We start from the raw sequence: 24791 nt of genomic DNA, 5'->3' as shown, positions 1-24791 counted from the left end.
CAAATAAGAGTATTAGGCTGTGTGCTTGTGACTTACATTTGTGTGGTCCTGTCATAATCCTGATTCTTCCTCCATGGTCCATACTATAACACAAAAGATTTCCAGAGTCAAAAAAAAGACGTTTATTCAGAAAAGCTGTTCAACCTAAAGTCAATTCAACTTCATAAATGACCTTAACTTTGCTTTCCTAACAAAATAGTGTTTAAGGTCTATTAATTAAAAACTGACGAACTGAAAAGCATAAAATAATACTCATAAAATGAGTACCATGCATATACTATTAAATGAAATTAGTAGTCAGTAATTAGATTTAATGTTTTTTTCTCTCCTAAAGAAAATCTTTTGAAGACCTCAAACTGTACCTGTAAAACTTGAGGTTAAAATACAATAGGAATGTAAATTAAATTTGTACATTTTACAATAGATTAGGGCTGCTTGGTTTTGGGAAAAATCATAATCACAGTTATTTTGGTCATAATTGTAATCACGATTATTCAAAACGATTATCAGTCAAAATTAATAGCGCTCCTGAGAATTTTTTTTTTTTTAATAAAGATTTAACAAATAATGTTTTACAGAGCAGGGAATTTTAACAGCATTTCCTATAATATTTTTTATTCTACAGAAATGCTTATTTGTTTCATTTTGGCTGGAATAAAAGCAGGTTTAAATATTTTGAAGCCTATTTTCAGGTCAATATTATAAGCCCCCTTAAGCGATATATTTTTGATTGTTTGCAGAAGAAACTACAGTTATACAATGAACTGCCTAATTACACTAATTAAGCCTTTGAATCGCACTCTAATCTGAATGAATGCTTGCATTTTGAAAAATATCTAGTCAAATATTATGTACTGTCATCATAGCAAAGATAAAATAAATCAGTAATTAGAAATGAGTTGTTAAAACTATCATGATTAGAAATAAGTTGAAAGAAAATCTTTCTTTGAAACAGAAATTGGGGAGGAAAAGTGTTGCTAATATTCAGGAGGGCTAATAATTCTGACTTCAACAGCATCTATACAGTTATTTTCTACTCTGCAAAGAAAGAAAGAAATACAATAGAATAAAAAAATGAAACAAACTGTGCTTTAAGTATCTTCACCCTAAGAAAAACACTTTAGCTACAAAAATCCTTCAGTCAAGAGCAGTGAGGGATGTTCTCCTTTTGTTGTTTGATTAATGATAAAAACAGGCGGCAGCAGGAACATCACACTGTCTCTTCAATGGTTTTTCTTTCACATGTCTTTTGATTCTCAACTTGTACGTTTATTACACAAATGAGGGTTAATATGAATAATCACTAAACACAGCGTTTAAAGCGCTCACGTTAAGATGACTTTAGATCTGTGCTCTCTGCTCGTCTCAGTGTGCGAATGAGACCAAATGCTGATCGCATGCCTCTGACTGTGTGTGCGCGCACATAAGCACGTGGTCTTTTTAGCTTTTAAGAGCAACATGTGTACAGCTTGAAAGGGGGCGGTATATGATGGAATAATTGTTATCTCGATTAATGCTTTTTCATAATCGTTTGAAGCCAAAATCGAAATGGTAATCGGATTTTCGATTAATTACACAGCCCTACAATAGATTACCATATTTTCTACTCTTTTTGCCATCCACCAATGTTTTATCAACAAAATTTACTTTGTTACACAGACAAAAGCACAATTATAAGCAGGAGTGGATGAGAAAGTCATTATGAACCAATGCTCATCACAAGCAGCTTTTTCCACAAGCAGTAAAGAACCATACTAATCATAGTAATTTACTAAACATAGTAAACATAGTAACACATCAAACTATACATTAATAATGTACATTATTAAATCATAAACATTATCAACATTAGATGTACCATAAAACTCTGATGTGCTTTTCGTAAAAATCCTAGTTACCGCACATTTTTGTATTGCAGTCTCATTACTGCTGTAGCTGGTGTATTCTGACAGAACTATCATACCCCTTTGTTTGTAGTGTGGTCCTGAAAAATCTGTTAAAAGGGCTACATGGCCCTTCCCTATACCCCTATGCCACCAAACTAAAGAGAACTGGGATACCACGACCCCTTCAAATGAACATCCGAAACAAAGGGCTAAGGGTAGAATTGGGTTTGGACTTAGTGTAGATATAAAGAAGTTTTAACATTACATTGTGCACATATTGAACATACTTGAGTTTCTCCAGTCTGTAGTTTGGATCAGAGAGCAGCTTGACTAATGATTGTCCTGGGTGATTGTAGCTCAGATCCAGCACTTCCAGGTGTGAGGGGTTTGAACTCAGAGCTGAAGCCAGAAAACTACAGCCTTCCTCGGTCACCATACAGCCAGATAACCTACACACACACAAACACTCAACATCACATCTCTTTAATTGACTTTGAAAGTCATTGTACAACTTATTTCATACTGGAAAAATCAGTTGACAGAATATGCATTTAATTTTTATCATTCATCTCCTGTAACTGTTTGCTTCAGTACACCACTTATACACAGTTGAATGAACCCAGAGTTACTCTAGCTGAACTTAGCAATCGTGTCTGTTCATCATCACTCTTAGCAAATTTGACATTTTATTCAGTGATTAAATCATTTTCTTGTACAAACTCGGATTCTTTAAGGTGCACTGGTATTTGGTGATATATTAAAGATCAGGTATCAGATTTCATAAACATGTGGAACTTAATCATCCTTACCTCAGTATGTTGAGTTGGCAGTGTGGACTCTTCAGTCCAGCAGAGAGCAGCTTCACTCCTGAATCCTGCAGGTCATTTTGACTCAGGTCCATCTCCATCAGTGAGTTTGAGGATTGTAGACATGAAGACAGTCTTTCACAGCACTGATCAGTGAGACTACAGGCAATGAGTCTATAACACAGGTTGAAATATTGTTTAGTACAGATGAAGTGGCTGTCTTTTATTTTCTAAACCTAGTATTGATAACATTCAAATGGATAATATTTAAATTACCATCTGGAGTAAATCTGAATAATCTACAGAAATAAGGCTAAGATATTATAATATATTATAGCCCTTTCATCCATGCAGAAATACATAGCAAAACATAAATACACATATAATATAGCAAGCATGTCAAAACTCTGTACATTGATATTTTCAATGGTTAAATTAGCATCAGTGTTTTTTATGGTTTTGAAGACCAAAGAATATTTAACACAACAGATCAATCCCAAACAACAATCCCAAAATCTTATGTCGTTCTGCTGATTTAATACAAACTCTCAGATTAGGTACCATTGCAATGGGTCTTTTTCATTTCATACCCAAACAAATCTTTATCCTTCTTTCTTACCTCAGTGTGTTGAGTTGACAACTCTTCAGTCCATCAGAGAGCAGCTTCACTCCTGAATCCTGCAGGTCATTGTGACTCAGGTCCAGCTCCATCAATGATTTTGAGGATTGTAGACATGAAGACAAACTTTCACAGCACTGACCAGTGAGACTGCAGGCAATGAGTCTATAACATAGGATGAAAAAAAGTAGATGGTGGGTTCACATCAGGGAAGTCCCAAGTCTTCTGATTATCATGTCATTGATTCTGTTCAATTTGATGTTATGTTGTCAGTAAAGTTTCAGTACATCATAACATGGAGTGTCGAAATGAATTGTTTCTACAATGCACCAAGATGCAGATGCAGATGCATTGATTCAGTAATGGATCATAGTCATTTTTAGTTACTGTCGTGATTTATCGTATATGTGCTCTGCCACATTTAAAAAGAGTGTTTTCTTTGAGCAGGTAAAATTACAGGTACAGTTCATATATTTTACTGTAATAAAAGACAAAATTGTATGTGTTGTAAAACAATTTTTGTATGAAAAAAGGGTACTTTTGATAACATATACATGTTACTTTCATCATCTTTCTTACCTCAGTATGTTGAGTTGACAGTGTGGACTCTTCAGTCCATCAGAGAGCATCTTCACTCCTGAATCCTGCAGATAACTGTGACTCAAGTCCAGCTCTCTTAGTGAGTTTGGGGATTGTAGACATGAAGACAAACTTTTACAGCACTGACCAGTGAGATTACAGTCAGAAAGCCTGTAAACGAGGATGAAATGAAGTTCAGTATAGAAAAATGTTACCATCTACAGCGGGAGTGCCCATGAGCCACCTGACTCTAGCCACTTTTGCCATGGACTCTATTATTATTTGCCTGGACTCATCAGAAATCCACAAATGTTTCTTATTAGGGGGGATACTGCCCTCACACACTCCTGCTAACTGTTTGCCTGTAACCTTTTCTAACAGAGGATTGAATATCGCCATATAATGTATTTGACACTGCTGTTAGTTATATCAACATGATGAAGGCTGAAAAAATGTTTTGCTGATATTCTTAGGCTATATCCCCAATACCCTCAAATTCTATCTACATTAGCCCACTAATATAGCTTTACAGACCACTAATTAAGCTTTACTGCTTATTGTATATAAATAAGTCAGAATTATATATATTATATATATATATATATATATATATATTATATATATATATATATATATATGACAGCCGCAGCTCTGCACAGTTTTGCTCCAACCCTTATCAAACACAGCTGATCCAACTAATCAGGGTGTTCAAGACTACTAAACACTATAAAGCAGTTGTAAGGAGGTGGTTGGAGATAAAATCTACAGAGCTGTGGCCCTCCAGGAATGAGTTTGAGACCACTGATTTAGTGAGATGTTTATAAATAAAAATTTCCTTAAAATCTACTAGGGATGCACGATCAGGATTTTTGCAGCCAATACTGAGTACTGATCCCTTGTCATGGCTGCATTGTCTCACAACACAGTAGCTCAAAACACTGGATATACAATGTTTGAAACAAAGAAAGCATCATGTGTGTCAATAAACTGTATAAACAGAAGTCGCACTACATTTGTATATATTTTAACTGCTGTGACCCGTATGCAATGATCATTTATGCCTCCATGCATCATTTACCTCCTCACATGTTGTAGTGATGCTATCTGTATAACCCAAGTGCGCATGTAGATCTACGTCTGCTTGTAAACTCATAAACAAACTCTTGCGTTCAATTTAGAACTTAGTTCATAAGATTGGCCAGACTGGCGAGTACCGAGTCATTAAATGTGATTTTTGGCCGATACCGATCTCCGGTTGATCGATCGGAGCATCCCCAAAATCTACTACTAAGCTTAAATACAGTTAAAACTCGAAAGAGTTAAGTCATAAAACATTATTTGACTAAACCTAAAACTTCCAATGACCTTCTAATTCTGAAGTTACCCAGAAAAAAAGGTGCAAGAAAAGTTTCACTGCATACATTAGTACTTACAGAGCTTTTCTGCTGTTGACTACAGCTGGAATCAGTCTCCTTCTCCCTTCATCTGATGTGTTGTATTTCCTCAGATCAAACTCATTCAGCACCTCCTCTGATATCTGAAGCATGTAGGCGATTGTTGAGCAGTGAGATAGAGAAAGAAGATACTCCGAGTCATTGTTTGATTTGACAAACTCTTGAATCTCTCTGTAGAGAGTCTGATCCTTGATTTCCAGCAGACAGAGGAACAGATTGATGCATCGTTCAGCTGAGAGAGGTTCCTGACCCTTGAGTTTGTGTTTAATGTACTGTGTAATGTTCTTCAATGTCTCTAAGCTGTCTTCTATTTGTTTCAGAAGATCCTGTAAGAGTCTCTGATTAGACTCCAGTGAGATGCCCAGTAGGAACCGCAGGAAAAGATCCAGGTGTCCATTTTCACTCTGTAATGATTCATCAACTGATGACTTAAGTAGCTTATCCAGAAATCCTTCCTTCTGAAACAACTTCAGTGATTTATTATTGACATGGCAGTAAAACACATACAATGCAGCTAAAAACTCCTGAAAGCTCAAATGAATGAAGCAGTAGACTTTCCTCTGGTGAACCACTGATTCCTCCTTGAATATCTCAGTGCAAATCCCAGAGTACACCGAGGCATCCCTGACATCAATGCCGCTCTCAATCAGGTCCTCCTCATAGAACATCACATTGCCCTCCATTAGCTGTGTGAAAGCCAGTTCAGCAAGTTTCACAATCATGTCTCTGTTGGACTGCAGGAGTTTCTCTCGATCTCTCTCATCATACTTCTGATTCCTCATGCTGATCTGAGTCAGCAGGAAGTGGATGTACATTTCAGTCAGAGTTTGAGGGATTTCTGCTCCGTCATCTTGATTCAGGAGGTTTTGAAGCACAGTGGCTGAGATCCAGCAGAAGACGGGGATGTGACACATGATGTGGAGGCTTCTGGTTCTTCTGATGTGGGAGATGATTCTGCTGGCTTGATGCTCATCACTGATTCTCTTCCTGAAATATTCCTCCTTCTGAGACTCATTGAAGCCCTGAATCTCTGTCAGACGGCTGATGTATTCGGAGGGGATCTGATTAGTTGCTGCTGGTCTGGAGGTGATCCAGATGTGAGCAGAGGGAAGCAGATCTCCTCTGATGAGGTTTGACATCAACACATCCACTGATGAAGACTCGTTCACATCACTAACTCTCTCAATGTCTGAAAACTTCAGCGTCATTCTGCTTTCATCCAGACCATCAAAGATGAACACAACTTTACACTCCTCATAAATCTGTGAGTGCAGATCTTGAAGATCAGGATGAAAGTCCAGCAGAAGTCTGTGAAGACTGTACTGATGATCTTTAATCAAGTTCAGCTCTCGAAATGGAAGCACAAACATCAAATCTACATCCTGATTGGCTTTTCCTTCACTCCAGTCCAGAATGAACTTCTGCACAGAGACGGTTTTCCCAATTCCAGCGATGCCTTTAGTCAGAACAGTCTTGATTTTGTCCTTCACCTTATATTCTGATTGATGTAAGGGTTTGAAGATGTCATTGCAGTAGATTGGAGTGTCTTGTGTTCTGGCTGTTTTCTCCATCTGTAAAACCTCGTGTTCTTCATTCACTCCTTCACTCTCTCCCTCTATGATGTACAGCTGTGTGTAGATCCTGTTCAGAAGAGTTTGATTCCCTTCTAGCTTGATTCCCTCAAATAATCTCTCATACTTGTTTTTCATGCAGGTTTTGTGTTGATCTTTGATACTCTGTCTGATGAGGGTTTGATGGGGCATCACTGATCTGATCAAATACTCTGTCTTTAATCTGCATAAACAGTGAGATAAGCAGAACAATTTTAAACATGCATGAAGATAGGATTTTTAGTACAGCATGTTCTTAACTATGGTTTGAATTTACAACACATTTACATTAAAGTGTCAAATCAGCCAGCACCTAAAACAACTTATGTGATATAAATTGGAGTTAAAATCATTTAAATCTAGCCCATTTAATCCAGGAGCTTTGCTCAGAGATACTACATTTATATCTGAGCTCTTCCTTCCTGGGTAGTTTGTTTAAAGGCTATAGGCCTTTTTCTTTGGGTAGACAATCATGAATAGTTAAAATAAATATACTTAGACACACTGTATAATGTCAAACATGGATGGACTACCGGAAAACACATCTTTGTTTACTGCATTTATACTCACTCAGGGTCAGAGGTCACTGCTAAATCACTGAATTCAGGTGGGCTCAGGATAGATCTGTCACTCTTTATAGACACACAGCTGGGTTCTGGAGATTTCGCTTGGTGTGTCTGGACATCATTGAAGTCACTCTTTTTACAGGCAGCGCTGAAAGAACATTTCATATCTCCATATTTCAAGTAGTTTGACAGCATTTGGTCACTTCTGAATGATAAGCTAAACTGGGTGGCAACTTACATTTTCCTATATAATGCACAGAATAATAGAAATACACTAGTTTGGTCATCTTTCAAAATAAGATACAGACATAAGATGTGGAACATAAAGTCCACACTATCGGGGCTTAATAACTACTAGCTAGTTTGTAACTAAATTTGTGCTCACTTAGGAGACCACATGCACCACATGCTCTTTAGGCAAACCGTAGTTAGTAGGTCATAAGCTCTTTGTAAAGTCATGCATAATCGCACTGAATGTCGTAATGTCCATTAAAAACCATTTAAATCATTAAACTGCTTTAAAATTCTGCCACAAATGCATATATATATATATATATATATATATATATATATATATATATATATATATATATATATATATATATATATATATATATACATATATATACATATATATATATATACATATATATACATATATATATATATACATATATATACATATATATATATATATATATATATATATATATATATACACATATATATATATATACATATATATATATATATATATATACATATATATATATATATATATATATATATATATATATACATATATATATACATATATATATATATATATATATATATATATATATACATATATATATATATATATATATACATATATATATATATACATATATATATATATATATATATATATATATATATATATATATATATATACAGTTGAAGTCAGAATTATTAGCCCCCTTAAATTATTAGACCGCTTGTTTATTCTTTCCCTAATTTCCGTTTAAGGGAGAGATGATTTTTCCAACATGTTTCTAAACATAATAGTTTTAATAACTCATCTCTAATAACTGATTTATTTTATCTTTGCCGTGATGACTGTAAATAATATTTTACAACAAATTTTTAAGACGCTTCTATACAGCTTAAAGTGAAATTTAAAGGCTTAACTAGGTTAATTAAGTTAACTAGGCAGGGTAGGGGAATTAGGCAAGTTATTGTTTAACAGTGGTTTGTTTTGTAGACTATCAAGAAAAATATAGCTTAAAGAGGCTAATAATTTGTAGACATTCAAAACACGTCTTTATATGTTCAGGTTGTTGTTGAAGATGAAATATAACACGATTTAAACATGTTCGTTGGCTAGATGATGATTAACAGTCGTACAAACATCTTTACCGAAGCCTCTCTCTAACGTTACTTGACGGTTGGTCTCGCGCGTCCTTCATGTTTGTAGTTTATTTATGCTTTTCACCTGCTTTTGTAGTTTTAATCAAATTCACGTCAAACGCGCCATTGACATAAATACTCATTGTTGTAGCTTATTAAAAAATAAAAATAAGTAATAAGAAATAAAGTAATAAAGTAAAGTAATAAAAAATAAATAAAACAAATAAGACTTTCTCCAGAAGAAAAAATATTATCAGACATACTGTAAAAATGTCCTTGCTCTGTTGAACACCATTTGGAAATTAAATCGAAGGGGGCTAATAATTCTGACTTCAACTGTGTATATATATATATATATATATATATATATATATATATATATATATATATATATATATTTATATACATATAAATTAAATTAAAAAATCACAATTTTATAGTACATTAAATTACAGTCAGTAACTAACAGACAAGGCACATACCGGCATCGCAAGCCATGAATGTACGCGAAATATCAAAACAAAAGTTATTAAAACATTAAACTTGAATTTTTTTTTATATCCTACAGGGAGAAAAACTCATTTTTTTAAAAGAAATAAACTCTTCTTCTACAAACCGAAAAAAATGCATGATTTGGGAGGATACGAAGGCTTTGAAACACCTTTCAAACAGACTGAAAACACATTTTTTTCTGCTGTAAAGTTGGCCATTCTAACAGTGGGCTCAATTGAAATGTGCTCTATTATGGAGCCAGGACAAGCAGATTTTCGATGAATTGCAGTTTCAGTTACTTCCGTATTGGCTTCGGGAGGGAGAGCGGGAGGTTGCCACTTGTGTAATGTACAATACTGAGATATGCAAGATATGTAAATGGCCATTCAATCAATATACACATACAGTTAAATCAAAGATTTTAAACTCACTCAGGATCAGAGGTCACTGCTTCGTCACTGAATTCAGGGGGGCTCAGGATAGATCTGTCACTCTTTATAGACACACAGCTGAGATCTGAAGATTTTGTTTTGTGTGTCTGAACATCCTTATAGAGACTCTTTGTACAGGCAGCGCTGCAAGAACATTTCATATCTTCATTCTTCAAATGTTTTGACAACAAAGTCCTAAAACTGCTAGGGAAAACTGGGGTCAACTTTTATTTTACTACATAACACACAGACTAATAGAAATACACTAGTTTGGTCATCTTTTAATACAAGATACAAACATAGGTGCACCAATTAATAATACAACTGATATGTTTTCAGTAAAAAGGACAAGACGATCATTTTAAATTAAACACACAAAGTCAGAGTGTTACAACTGTCCTTAGAGTTTTGAAGCAAGTTTATGACCTAGCTACACATATATGTAATGTACATTATTGAGATATGCAAGATATGTAAATGGCCATTCACTCAATATATATATACAGTTAAATCAAAGTTTTTAAACTCACTCAGGGACAGATGTCACTGCTCCGTCACTGAATTCAGGAGGGCTCAGGATAGATCTGTTACTCTTTATAGACACACAGCTGGGTTCTGGAGATGCTGGTTTGTGTATGTGCACATCCTCCTCCTTCTCTCTCTTCTCGCAGACACTCATTTTAAAAGAACTGCAGAACAAATAAAATAAAAGAAATACTAATAAAAAGAATTCAGATGCAAAAACCTCTAAATATCGTCTAAAATTTCCATCAAAAATGAACATTTTTCTCAGCCTCCTTCGTTTATGTTGAGATATTTCACATTAAAGACCAGGAAAAAGGCTTATTTTTTTGCGATAAAAGTGATATTATGGAACATACACACAGGAGCCTGATAAAAATGCTAATTTTAGAGAAAAAAATCAGACGCCAATTAGAGGTTTTTGCATCTTTTTTTTTTTTTATTAGAATATGCAAAAATCATACAAATACAAGAAAACATCAACAGATAACAAATACAAAGCAACAAAACAAAAACAAAACAAAAACATCAACAATATAGTCAGGTACTGGTATGTGCGTGAGTGTGTGCGTGTGAGTGTGTGTATGCATGTAAAGGTAACTTGGTGGACAGGTCAGAGTACATACATTAGGAACAATAACAGTCAATAAAGGAAGCAAGTGTCACAGATACAGATAAAACATATAGAAAGAAACCAGTCAGAGGTAGGGAGTAACAACAATGCTTATTAATGTATGATAGTAAATATGAGAGTAAAAAGAGAGAAAGGACAACAGTAATAACTGATAACAATAATAATAAATCACAAGTGCTACACCAACTACTACTACAGAAAATTACTTATATAACAACTACTACTGCTTCTACTACAGCCACAACCACGACTACTACTACTAAAGTGTCTACTAATACTGATACTACTACAACGACTACCACTACTGATACTACTATTGCTACAACTAATACAACAATGTCTACAGCGACTACTACTACTACTACTACCACTACTACTACTACTACTACTACAATCACTTCTACTACATCTACATCAACAACATCTACTACTGATATTACTACACCAACAACGACTACTACTACTACTACTGTAACAACCACACCATTACTACTTCTGCTACTACTATACCAATGACATCTACTACTACATGAACTACAACTTCTATAATCTCCGTAACAATTACTCAATAACAATCGATACTATTACAATGACTACTACTTCAACTACTACTACTACTACTACTACTACTACAACTACTACCATTACAACTACAACAACTGCAAGATTAATAATGATAATGGTATGAATACTTGTAATAATGATAATGAAAAGATAACAGGACAAGTCAGAACAGCAATAATAATAATGATAACAAAAAATAAAAGTAATACCATTTATGACAAAGATGTCGAGGAAAGGGGAGGATGGGAAATCAGGGAGAGGACAAGTAATAATAATAATAATAATAATAATAATAATAACAATAATAATAAATAATAATAATAGTAGTAAGTAGTAAGTAGAAGGGGAAAGAGAGGAAAAGAGAAAATAAACTAATAATAATAAACAAAAATTAATAAAATAATAATAATAAAAATAAATAAATAAATAAATAAATAATAAAATAAAAAAACAGAAAATGAAGGGGAGGAGTCGAAGAAAAAGAAAAGAAACAAAAAGAGTGAAAAATAAAATAAAATAAATAAAGTTCAGCAAACAAAGCAATGAGAATAAGCAAAAAAAATTAATAATAATAATAAAAACTAAATAAATAAAAAGGAAAACACTATATCAATGCTAATTATGAATTATACAAACCGACATGGAAGAATAATATTAAAGATATGTATGATAGATTATTAACTTGGTTTTTGCATCTAAAGTCTTCAATTATCTTTGTTCATTTAAGAGGAATAATCAAACATGAAACAATTCTATTCGTTTTCACTCCAAACAATATTTAAAATATATTAAAGGTGTGGATAAATCACCTGCCAATAGTTTTGTAACTCCTAGTATCAATATACAAGCTGTGTCTGAATCTGTTGTGTTCTTCAGGACTATGGCCTTTAGGATAAACAATTTTAAACTTTTAACCTTTAACTATGTTAACCTTTCACATTTAGACCAACAACAATTATTTGTGATCATGTACCACAAACTAGTCACAAGAGTCGTCGATTTTTTTTTTAAATAGAGCAGAATTTATGCATCATCTGAAAGCTTTTGGTTGGATATTTAATTGAGATACAACTATTTAAATATCTGTGTGTGCGTGTGTGGTATAGTAGCATTTAAAGATGTCTAGATTAACTGCTTGAGAATGTTCTTTAGAAATCAAAGACTAAGTTTTGATACATATACAGTAGGAAAATTACTAAATATCTCCATAAAATCTTTACTGCATATATAGTGATACTTGAGAACGAAAAAAAATCGATCATTTTGACCCATATGCTATATTTTTTTGAAATATCTCCTACAAATATAGCCTAATCATGCAAAATAAGACCGTTTGTGTTCAAGAGTCACACGAATTAGCACATCATTAGCTTCTTTTTTAATTGTCGTATTTATGAGTTTCGTTAAAAGAAACAATTAAGTATTTAGAAGAGACTAAAGCGTTTGAGCAATACCTTTACGTTTGATTAGGATTGATTTACCTGTGCGTGAGAATGAATCAGGAAGTGTGCCAGTTCAGACTTTCCTGTCTCAGCAACCTAAGACATCTAACACAAACTTCTTTCGGATCATAATGCCTCCAAATTGCAAAATAAACGGATCTGTCCTTAAACTAATCTACATTATTTACAAACTTTCTCTTTTGTTGTCGACGTGTACCGTCCTTGATATTACAAAATGGCATCTGGAAAAAACCGTTTCACTTTTGAAATCACATGACGTAGCAGCCAGGTGTACTGTCTCTATGGGGCGTCTGCAGACTTTTTTGACAGTCACAAGACTTGCGCATTTATTAAATGAATATAGAGAAAATAAAAGCTACAACAATGAGTATTTATGTTAATGGCGCGTTTGACGTGAATTTGATTAAAACTACAAAAGCAGGTGAAAAGCATAAATAAACAACATGAAGGACGCGCGAGACCAACCGTCAAGTAGAGAGAGGCTTCGGTAAAGATGTTTGTACGACTGTTAATCGTCACTATCTAGCCAACGAACATGTTTAAATCGTGTTATATTTCATCTTCAACAACAACCTGAACATAATATAAGTATAAGTATTATAGTATAAGTATGCAAAAGGGAGGAGGGGGAGACTGCAGCTTTGGATCCAGGCAGATCTACATGGGCAAAAGGTTTCTTTTCAGATCCATCATAAATTATGACAGGAATGAACAGACCGACCTCTAGTGATGAGATAAACGTACTGCATTTGAATCAAACTCATTGCACTGAGTTCAATTCTGAAGGACGGTTAACCCCAATTAAACACACCTGAACCAGCTTATATCAAGCTTGTGTACTAGAAACTTCCAGGCAGGTGTGTTAAAGGAAGTTGGAGCTAAACTATGTAGGACATCGGCTCTCCAGGACCAAGTTTGGAAACCCCTGTTTTTTTGCTGGCAGATTGCAAATATCTATTACAAATATATTATGCTGAATAATTCTACTTTTCAACTAAAGGTTGCAATTATTGAGACTATATTGTTCAGGCTCAAGAAAACGAATTGAGTGAGAATGTTGTCATGAAATGTAATATAGCCTATGGAACGATGCAAAGTGCACATACCTTACGTGTCAATGTTTTGAGTTCACATAACTGTCATATATGCACATATATTTCAAAATATTGCAAAAAATGTCAATTTACAACATTTTTTTTTGCAGCCACGGGAATTACAAATGTACATTTATGTCCAAATATTTAACTATTATTTTATATGTGATCTTGTCTGGCCAAATATCAGATTTACGTATGGGAATACTTGGTATAAATTCCGAGAAGCAGAGTAACTCATTTTCTTTTTTTTACTTAAGATATTTTGCATAAGTTTTTGTTTCATTCTTTTTCAATTGTTAAACCAAAGGTTACATTTGCCTGATTATAACAAATGCTTTGGAAACATTTAATGAATATATAATATGCCTTAAATCTGGTGTCATTATTACTTTGAAAAATTTTGTTTTAATATTTAGCATTTCAGGACAACATGGTGGCACAGTAGTTAATGCTGTCGCCTCACAGCAAGAAGGTCTATAGTTCGAGCCTCGGCTGGGTCAGTTGGCATTTCTGTGTGGAGTTTGCATGTTCTCCGTGTTCGCGTGGGTTTCTTCCTGGTGCTCCGGTTTTCCCCACAGTCCAAACACATGCCACATGCGGTACAGGTGAATTGGGTAGGCTAAATTGTCCATGGTAAATGAGTGTGTTTGGATGTTTCCCAGAGATGAGAAGCCCCAGGTTGCGGCTGGAAGGGCATCCGCTACGTAAAACATATGCTGGATAAATTGGCGGTTCATTAAACTGTGGCGACCCCAGATTAATAAAGTGAGCTGAAAACAAAATGAATGAAAGAATGTTTAGCATTTCATTATAGTTTCAATAAAAGGCATCTTTAACTACACTAGTTGTTTGAAACTAAGGTGTGCAGGATGAATGTAATTTTATTATCATTATTGTTCTTTTATATACAGTTGAAGTCAGAATTATTAGCCCGCCTTTGAATTTTTTTTCCTTTTTTAAATATTTCCTAAATGATGTTTAACAGAGCAAAGAAATTTTCACAGTATGTCTGATAATATTTTTTCTTCTGGAGCAAGTCTTTGAACTGTCTTTAACAGTTTTTAATTTTTTAAAAGCCATTTTAAGGTAAAAATTATTAGCTCCTTTAAGCACATTTTTTCCGATAGTCTACAGAACAAATCATTGTTAATCAATATCTTGCCTAATTACTCTAACCTGCCTAGTAACCCTAGTTAAGCCTTTAAATGTCACTTTAAACTGTACAGAAGTTTCTTGATAAATATCTAGTCAAATATTATTTACTGTCATCATAGCAAATATAAAATAAATCAGTGACTAAAATTAGTTATTAAAACTATTATGATTAGAAATGTGCTGAAACAATCTGCTCTCTGTTAAACAGAAATTGGGGAAAAAAGTAAACAGAGGGGAGAATAATTCAGGGGGGGGGGGGGGGGGAAGAGTAATACTTCTGACTTCAACTGTACATGTAATTTTTTACATCTAAAATTCTATTTTTGGCATGGTGAGCTCTGCTGTGACGTGAATTTCCCTTTTGGATTAACAAAGTCTAACAAACAAACAATAAAAATTGACATTTAGAGTGAAAATTTATTTTTTAAGTCTATTTTGTTCTATTATTTTATGAAAACGGTTCATAACACAGCCAAAACACTAATATTCCCCTGGCAACATTTGTTACAATATTTAATCATCCATTAATTACAGTTCAAATGTAATGGTAATGATTAAAATGTAACATTAATGTCAGCGTGTGTCTGTTTTAAGGCTGTTATGATTTGAATGCAGTAAAGTCAGGCCAGATTTAAACATCAGATTTAGAATGTCTGGAACAAGCTCTGATGTCATCGACATTCTAAACCTGTCAGCTCACTTGACTCTAAAACTTTGCATTACTTCAGTCAGAATTGTTCAGTTTGAGTCGAAATATTGTGAATTTTGAGCACAAAAATGATGGACCCAGCATTTGAGGTGTTCAATGAAGTCCGTTTACAGGGCGAGCACACAGACGTCGACATCAATGTTCACGGGAAAGTGTTTCGAGTGCACAAGATCATTCTTTGTGGCTGCAGTCCTTATTTCAGGTGAGATCAGACCCACGCACAATGTCTTATTTAGGTTTTAGGTCCAAAATTGTTCATAATTTACATTAATAATGTGTATATTCAAGTTATTTCATTTTCTAATGATACATTTTTGTGTTGTTGTGTTTAATAAGGACAGTTCATCACATCTTAGGTGATTACAATAGAAATACATGTTAAAACTGTGGTTTGATGTATATAGGGCTGGGCCGATAAACAATATTAGTATTATATATCGAATCGCAATATAATTGATGTTAATAACAATGATAAGCTCTGGACTTTTACTCTATATTAATCCAGGAGCCAATCACACAGCAGAAATGTGCCACAATGGGAATCTAGAAGTGTGTGGATATTAGAGATGCACAGAATTTTAGGTCAGGTTAAATAGGTGATGCTGTTTAATGGAGCCTCTAATTTGTGGCTTCAGTCACTGTTGGGATGCTCTTTTAAATCTGTAAGAATAAACAACTGATACTGAAATATACAGTTGAAGTCAGAATTATTAGCCCCCCTCGATTTTTTTCTTCTTTTTTAAATAATTCCCAAATGGTGTTCAACAGAGCAAGGACATTTTTACAGTATGTCTGATAATATTTTTTCTTCTGGAGAAAGTCTTATTTGTTTTATTTTGGCTAGAATAAAAGCAGTTTTGAATTTTTTATGAACCATTTTAGGGACAAAATTATTAGCCTCTTTAAGCTATATTTTTCTTGATAGTCTAAAAAACAAACCACTGTTATACAATAACTTGCCTAATTCCCCTAACCTGCCTAGTTAACTTAATTAACCTAGTTAAGCCTTTAAATGTCACTTTAAGCTGTATAGAAGCATCTTAAAAATTTGTAGTAAAATATTATTTACAGTCATCACGGCAAAGATAAAATAAATCAGTTATTAGAGATGAGTTATTAAAACTATTATGTTTAGAAACATGTTGGAAAAATCATCTCTCCCTTAAACGGAAATTAGGGAAAGAATAAACAAGCGGTCTAATAATTTAAGGGGGCTAATAATTCTGACTTCAACTGTATATCGCTGTTGTTTAATATGAAATAAAGAATTAATCAAGATTGCCATAATCGCCTATCCCTAGTTTGATGTCATTAAAGATTGATATTTTAATTGGAAAACGTAGAAACAGTTCTACATTTGATATAAAAATTTGATATAAAGGGTTTATGCAAATATGTTTCTTTCAAGGTTTTGTATTAGATCGTAAAATTAGTTGGAAATCACACAAAAAAAAAAAGTTCCACCAAAATTGGTACAAACTGCATCTTGGATACTAAATCAATGAATATAATACACTTATATTGCCACACTGTAAAACCCAATAAGTTAAGGCAACTCAAACCATTTGAGGTAACCGATTGCAGCAAACCATTTAAGTTAAAAAAATAATGCTAATGATTGCTCTGAACTTAATCCATTTGAGTAAACGAAGGAATATGAGCACAGCAATACCCAATAAATGGAGAACTCAAACCAGCTGAGTACTGTAAAACCCAATAAGTTAAAGCAACTCAAAACATTTGAGGAAACCGATTACTACAAACTATTTTAGTTAAACTAATTTATACGAGTACTGTGAACTTACTCCATTTAAGTTGAAGTAATGAGGTGTTTAACTCATTACCTTCAACACTAAAGTCAAAACTCTTTTCAAATGAGTAAAATTAACTTCCAGCCAGTTTTGAGTTCACTACACTCATTTCACTTGATGAAGTTGCCTGTTGGGTTTTACAGTGAAGCACTTTTACAATGTAGATTGTGTCAAAGCAGCTTAACATAGAAGTTCTAGTAAATTGAAACGGTGTCAGTCCAGTTTTCAGAGTTTTCATGCGGGTTTTCTTCAAACTAAATGAAATTAAGTATCTTCATAAAGCAACACTGTTTAAATGTGCTCCACAGGATGCTTTTCTCCACACAGTGGACCAAACCAAAGCAGCATTTCAATTTCCCTGAAATGTCGTCGGACACCATGTCTCTGATTATTCAACACGCCTATGCAAGACCCGTCCAGATTACTGAAGACAACGTGTGCGAGCTCTTAGTGGCGGCTGATCAGTTATTAATCTCAGGTCTAACTGAAGCCTGCTGCAAGTTCCTGGAGGCAAACTTCTCCCTGCAGAACTGCATCGGCATCTGGGCGTTCACTGAGCGTTTCCACTCCTGCACAGAACTCCACCACAAAGCCGAGTTCTACGTCTTACAGCATTTCCAGGAGGTTCAGCAAGTGTCCGAGGAGTTTCTACAACTTCCTCTGGAGCTGCTTGAGAATATGATCAGTCGCGATGAGCTGAATGTTAAACAGGAGGAGGTGGTTTTTGAGGCAATTCTCCGCTGGATTAATCATGAACCAGAAAACAGGAGAAATCACATCACTGCGCTTCTTTCAAGGGTAAGAGTCATTCTGTTAATCACTTTTGTGTGTTTTTTGTGAGACTTTTCTCACTATTTTTATTGCTACATCGACAATAATCACTCCATTTATGTTTATCTGAGTTTTTTTCTAATGACAAGAAAGATTTCTGAGATATACTAAAAACAGGGAAAGAAAAATATCAGTAGTTTGTCATTTCTGCCTTAACTAACAATCTTCCAGATTTCTTGCAGCAGTTTCCTGTATTCAATCACATTTTAAACAAACAGTTTGTTTAGATCCAATTATACCTGCCAACATTTGGAGGAAGAGGGGTTTATTAAATAGTAATAAGACTCTGGGAAAAACAGAAGTGTTGGCAAGTATGGACACCAGAGTTACCCTGAGGCCCCAATAGTATCTGCATTCTCATGATAGTGAGGATACATAATAAAAAGCAACTTAGTTTTACATGTACAGAAATGTGTTGAACAAATGTAAAGGAATTTTATTTCCAAGATAGGACATAAGACTAGTACAGACTAGAATGCAGATCTGCAGAATGCAGAGGGTCAGGGGGAGGTTGCCTGTACTATAGATGGTCATTTCTAATTTAATGTAACCTTTAGTTTGTTTGTTTTATTGTTGAGCTACAAAAAAAGCAAGCTTGAATTAAATTATTAAATATTGTGATTGGATCAGATTAATTTAAGCATTGAGCTACATTGTGTTATAAATAGAATTGCTTCTTTTCATTGTAATATAATTATAAAATATACAAAATGATAATGTAATGGTTAATCTGATATGAATAAATCAATGTTTTCTATTTACTCTTAAGGAAATTACTAGAATAATCGGCTACTCTGTAATACAGTCTTCTATATTTACCTGCAGCCTACAGTCCTCAATGTGTTTGGATTTTGGCCCTTGATACGAAGAGTTTGGGCTCCCCTGCTCTGAATTATAAAACAATGTCTTTAGAGAACAATGTCACAAATTTTTCTGCTAATAATGAGAAATATTGAGTAGAAATATTGAGTGGTCCATCATACAAACCCACACACTGTAAAAATGCAATGACAAGAAGTCAACAAATATTTTTAAGTTTCTTTAACTTATTTTAAAATGTTAATTAGGTTTTAACAAAAATTTTTAAGTTATACAAAGTCTGATGTTTTTAGTCAGTTTGGTTGATGTATGGTGAAACGGTGGCTCAGTGGTTAGCACTGTCGCCTCACAGCAAGAAGGTCCCTGATTTGAGTCCTGGCTTGATTAGTTGGTGTTTCTGTGTGGAGTGTGCATGTTCTCCCTGTGTTGGCGTGGGTTTCCTCCGGGTGCTCCGGTTTCCCCCACAGTCCAAACACATGCGCTATAGGGGAATTAGGGAAAAAACTTAATTGGCCATAGTTTATGGGTGTTTTCCAGTAGTGGGTTGCAGCTTTAAGGGCATCCACTGTGTAAAACATATGCTGGAATAGTTGGCGGGTCATTCTGCTGTAGCGACCCCTGATAAATAAGGGACTAAGCTGAAGGAAAATTAATGAATCATTGGTTGATGTAAGTTGAGATGACTAGATAAGTTTGATTCAACTAAAAGATGTTTTACAGTGCACCCATCCCCTTCCACCCTGCCAGAAGATTCCAATCCAGGGGAAACATGGAATAAATTGCCAAAAAAATAGTTTGAGAATCTTAAAAGTTTTATATTGACTTTTATATTGTATTGCCATTCAAAAAAGTAACTAATATTTCCTGTCTGCCTTTAAAAATCTACATATTCCTGTAGTTCATTATTGATTGTAGTCTTCTCAGAGATTGATAAGGCTGTAACTCCTCTCCTCACTGTGCTTTAGGTTCGACTGGGCTTGATGTCACCAGAGTACTTCATGAACAATGTGAGGAATAATCCTCTGGTGTTGGAGAATGAGGCCTGTTCCTTTATTATCATCAATGCGATGAAGGTCATTTTTGACCTCCACGTGGAACCCACCAGCTCTGGCCTCGTGAGTTATATGACACGCCAACGTATGCCCTCTGAGGTCCTATTGGCCATTGGCGGGTGGAGCATTGGCAATCCGACCAATGGGATTGAGGCATATGACACAAGAGCGAACTGTTGGAAAGATGTGACTGTGGAGAATGAGCTTCCCAGAGCCTATCATGGCGTGGCCGTCCTCGATGGCTTTATCTACGCTGTTGGTGGATTTGACAGCGAGAATTATTTCAGCAGCGTCAGGAAATTCAATCCAGTCACTCATACTTGGCATGAGGTGAGTTGTTTCTGATCTATCTAAAGTAGTTTTTGTTTACTGCTTTTTAACATTGTCTAAAAACCTAATAGGTTATCTTATCTAAGTTATCAGAAACTTAACACAGTCTATGGTATTATATGATATTAACATAAGGTTCTAAAAAGATTGATAAAAATTATGTTAACAAATAGAGAAGGGCAAAGGACCAGGGTGGGATGGAACAATGGCGGGAGGAACTAGGAGGTAGACTTGGGACAAAAGGGTAGAGGAGGAGGCCAGGGTGGGATTGATGGAGGGAGGAATCAGGAACAAGAGGAACCAGGTTGGAGCAGTTAGGCGTAAGAGTCAGGAAGACAACATGAGGGACGAGACAGTGGTAAAAGCCAGAAAGTTGACAGGAGGGATCAGGGGGGACAACACAGTGGCAAGTGCCAGGGAGATGACAGGAGGAACCAAATGGGAGTAGAAGCCAGAAAGATGATGGGAGGGACCAGACAGGGGTAAGAGCCAGTGAGATGAGAGGAGGGACCAGTGCGTGGTAAGAGCCAGGGGGATGACAGGAGGGACCAGATGAAGGTAAAAGCCAGGGATATGACTGGAGAGATCAATGCGACCTGGGAGGAGTAAGAACCAGAGAGATGACAGGACAGCTCAAGGGGACCAGATGGAGACTTGGTGCAGGAGACGCTTGATGAGACCCAGACCACAGCCATGATGATAGTTCAAGGTGAAGCCTATGGTGGGATGGCTGATGACACCAGTGAAGGACCCCAAGAGGACATGCGACAGGATTGAAGATTGGTGGGAAACTGGTCAGGCTTGAGGCTGGTGGAGAACCGGCAGGGCTGGAGGCTGAACTGGGACTGGCAGGGCTGGAAGCCAAAATGGAGCCGGAAGGGCTGTAAGCCAGTATAGGGGCAGTAGGTCTAGGAGCCAGACTGGGACAAGCAGGGCTAGAATCTAGAATGGGGTAGATAGGGTTAGCAGCTGGAATGAGGCTGGAAGTCAGAATGGGGCTGGTAGGATTAGGAGCTAGAATGAGACTGGCAGGCATATGAACTGGAAATGGGTCGGCAGGGCTAGGAGCCGGATCGAGGCCAATAGGGGTGAAAGGAAGAATGGGGCTGGTAGGCAAAAAGCTTGGGCTTGGGCCAGTAGCCGGAATGGGACCGGCAAGGCTAGGAGCCGGGCAGAAACTGGCAGAGCAAGGGACAATATTTACCATTCAAGTGATGTCCAATGAAAATAGCTTACTTTCCTATCAACATGGCCACTGTATGCAGGAATACTCACCTTACTCAGTAAGTACTAAGTTTGTTTGTGCTTTATACAACAGGTGGCTCCCATGTATGAACGGCGGTGTTATGTCAGTGTGGCTGTTCTGGACGGCCTCCTTTATGCCATTGGTGGATTTAATGGACATGCACGCCTGAAAACAGCAGAGTGCTACAATAAAAACACCAATCAGTGGACACAGATATCACCCATGAGTGAGCGGAGGAGCGACGCCAGCGCCACCTCACTGCACGGCAAGGTAAGCATGTTTACCCCCGATTATTGCAGAAACCTTTGTCTTGTACAGGTTGTATGGCATCAATGCTGAAAGTGTGTTGGTTTTGTGTGTGTTCGGCAGGTTTACATCTGCGGTGGTTTTACGGGGGTTGAGTGTCTTTTCACTGCTGAAAGCTTCAATCCTGAAACAAACCAGTGGAGCCTCATTGAGCCCATGAGGACCCGCCGCAGTGGAGTCGGCGTCATCACTTTTGGGAATCTAATTTATGCTGTGAGTATAATTGCTTTATTATTATTGTAAATGTTATTTTAGTGTGGTGTATGATGACTGATAAGTGTTATACAGATATGTACATGACAGATATGAATGTGTGTAAAAGATTTGTATATAAATACAAATTACAGATGTGATTAATGGTTTGACAGCACTAATGAATGTACAAAATAAGCCGAATATCATAGACCAAACGCTTTATATTAACAGAGAGATGCATATCTTTGTTTTAAGGTTGGTGGATTTGATGGTTCCAGCCGTCTGCGAAGTGTCGAGGCCTACGATCCTCACACTGACTCCTGGCATGACATCGAATCTATGATCAACACACGCAGCAACTTCGGCATTGAGGTGAAGTACAGTCATCTAATGAGGGTTTGGCTGAATATGCAGCGTTAAAGATTCCCACATTAAAGATTTTACAAGTAATGATTTGTTTTCTCCAAACTCCACACAGGTTGTGAACGATCAGCTGATAGTTGTTGGTGGGTTTAATGGATTCAGGACCTGCTCTGATGTGGAGATTTACAACCAGAGTACAAATGAATGGTAATGTTCACAAACACACTGCAGTTTGCCTGCAATCAGCTTGACACAACGGCTGTAAATCAGTTGTTACCCAATTGTGTAAAAAGGTGTTAATAAGCTAAATGCTTTGAATAAAATCTTCATTAATTCATTAAACCATTTTTTTTAAATAGGCTCATATAAGAGGTAGGGTGATTTCACACCTAGACATGTGTTATGGAACCTGGTGCGTTTCCCCCATTAGCGCGGTTCATTTGGCATATGTGAATGTGAATCCAGCTCTGATCCGTGCCAAAACAATCTGTCCGAGACCGCCTGAAAGAGGTGGTCTCGGCTCGATTGAAACTCAGGAGCGGATCGATTATAGTGAGAAAGCATCCTCGGAATCATTTTTTTTTTACTCATTTAGCCCATTTTTAGGTCTGGCAGGTCTGGCTTAGCTTAGCATAGATAACTGAATTGAATTAGACTATTAGCATCTTGCTGAAAAATGACAGAGGAGTTTCGATAATTGTCCTGTCTAAAGCTGGACTCTTCTATAGTTAAATCCTGTACTAAGACCAATGGAAAACGAAAGGTTTCTATTTCTAAACTGATATGGCTCGGTGTTAAACCTGCATAATAATCAAGAAACTCAAGGAAAACCTAGAAAATCTTCCAGCGACAAACATTTGTAGGATGATTCAGAACTATATTAGGGCGCTGCATGATATCATTGCTACTACACGCTGCTCGGCTTTAAATAGGAACATTTAAAAACTCTTTTGTCATTTTAGAGCGAGATGCTAACAGTCTAACCTGATTCAATGATCTATGCTAAGCTAAGCTAAGATGTCCCAATATATCAACTGAATGGATTCAATAACGGTAAAACTCAACTCTACGGGAGATCCAAGTTCCTTCAAGCGAGTTTCTTTAACCCACTCTCATGATGCACACATGTATTTATGTGCATATAAACTGTCAACAAGCTCAAATACATTTGTAAATTAGTGATTTACACGTCTACATATCCCTTTATAATTCCTGTTTATAGCAAATACCAACCTGTATATTATTTTCATATCTATTTGCATATCCCCGATTATTAATAGCAACCTGTACACTATGTTCATCTAGTTCATATGACCTGTATATCATGTTTCATAATACATCCATCTGTAAATATCACCATCGTTTTCTATAACTGCACTTTATAACTTATACCTGTATCCTGCACTGCTGCGATCACACTGCTGGTTAGACCTAAACTGCATTTTGTTGCTCTATACTTGTACATGTGTAGTGAAAATTAAGTTGAATCTAATCTAATCTACACAAATCAGTCTAGTAAAATGAAATGCAATAATAGTTTGATGTGTTTAATTCAACTGAAAGTATTATTATAGGCCTTAATATATTAAAATAGTCTCTTTATATGCCTTTCTGTGTTTTTGTGCAGGGTGGAAGTGTGTGACATGAACATTTCCCGAAGTGCTCTGAGCTGCTGTGTGATCTCTGGCTTACCTCAATGCCTGCAGTATGTGTTTGATAGAGACTCTCTGCCGATGCTGGAGGAAGAGTCTGATGAATCAAACCAAGAATGAGGACACATCAGAGCAGCAGTGCTGTGACATATCATTAAACGCAGATTAAAAAAAAAATTGATCTACTGTTTTTTTTACTCCTAAAAT

At 35.8% G+C, this 24791-nt stretch overlaps 2 protein-coding genes across 7 annotated transcripts in view; one reads left to right on the top strand and one right to left on the bottom strand.

Moving 5' to 3' along the window:
• Positions 1–13296, bottom strand: part of si:zfos-364h11.1 — a 17490-nt gene extending 4194 nt beyond the window's left edge. The window contains exons 1-10 of the mRNA NM_001444631.1: positions 13037–13296; positions 10366–10524; positions 9836–9979; positions 7525–7668; positions 5324–7138; positions 3891–4061; positions 3312–3476; positions 2696–2866; positions 2174–2335; positions 37–83 (exon numbers count right to left, since the gene is read on the bottom strand). Coding sequence (NP_001431560.1) covers positions 37–83; positions 2174–2335; positions 2696–2866; positions 3312–3476; positions 3891–4061; positions 5324–7138; positions 7525–7668; positions 9836–9979; positions 10366–10514 — 2968 coding nt within the window. The 5' untranslated portion in view covers positions 10515–10524; positions 13037–13296. The remainder of the gene's footprint in view (positions 1–36; positions 84–2173; positions 2336–2695; positions 2867–3311; positions 3477–3890; positions 4062–5323; positions 7139–7524; positions 7669–9835; positions 9980–10365; positions 10525–13036) is intronic.
• klhl10a (kelch-like family member 10a) lies at positions 13257–24791 on the top strand. Of its 6 annotated transcripts, XM_087290012.1 has the most exons (9): positions 13257–13690; positions 16093–16181; positions 18099–18588; positions 20406–20822; positions 22141–22338; positions 22438–22587; positions 22825–22941; positions 23048–23139; positions 24560–24791. In XM_087290012.1, exons 3-9 carry the CDS (start codon positions 18100–18102, stop codon positions 24702–24704), a joined length of 1608 nt encoding a protein of 535 aa, XP_087146138.1. In that variant the 5' UTR covers positions 13257–13690; positions 16093–16181; position 18099; the 3' UTR covers positions 24705–24791. The 6 variants fall into 6 exon arrangements, 5 of the variants coding, with proteins under 5 accessions (XP_087146138.1, XP_087146139.1, XP_087146136.1 ...); XM_087290013.1 differs by lacking the exon at positions 16093–16181 and having other exon boundaries at positions 13269–13606; positions 18008–18588; XM_087290010.1 differs by lacking the exon at positions 13257–13690 and having other exon boundaries at positions 14483–16181.

The sequence above is a fragment of the Danio rerio genome, chromosome 17 (assembly GCF_052040795.2).
Source record: "Danio rerio strain M-AB ecotype USA chromosome 17, GRCz13ab, whole genome shotgun sequence".
NCBI classification, from domain to species: Eukaryota; Metazoa; Chordata; class Actinopteri; order Cypriniformes; family Danionidae; genus Danio; species Danio rerio.
This window is presented reverse-complemented; position numbering and strand designations above follow the sequence as displayed.

Coding starts and splice junctions, on each gene's coding strand:
- klhl10a (XM_087290010.1), top strand. CDS start 16,048: ATGATGGACCCAGCATTTGAGGTGTTCAATGAAGTCCGTTTACAGGGC. Junction 22,339..22,437: donor CCACCTCACTGCACGGCAAG/GTAAGCATGTTT, acceptor TGTGTTCGGCAG/GTTTACATCTGCGGTGGTTT. Junction 22,588..22,824: donor TTGGGAATCTAATTTATGCT/GTGAGTATAATT, acceptor CTTTGTTTTAAG/GTTGGTGGATTTGATGGTTC.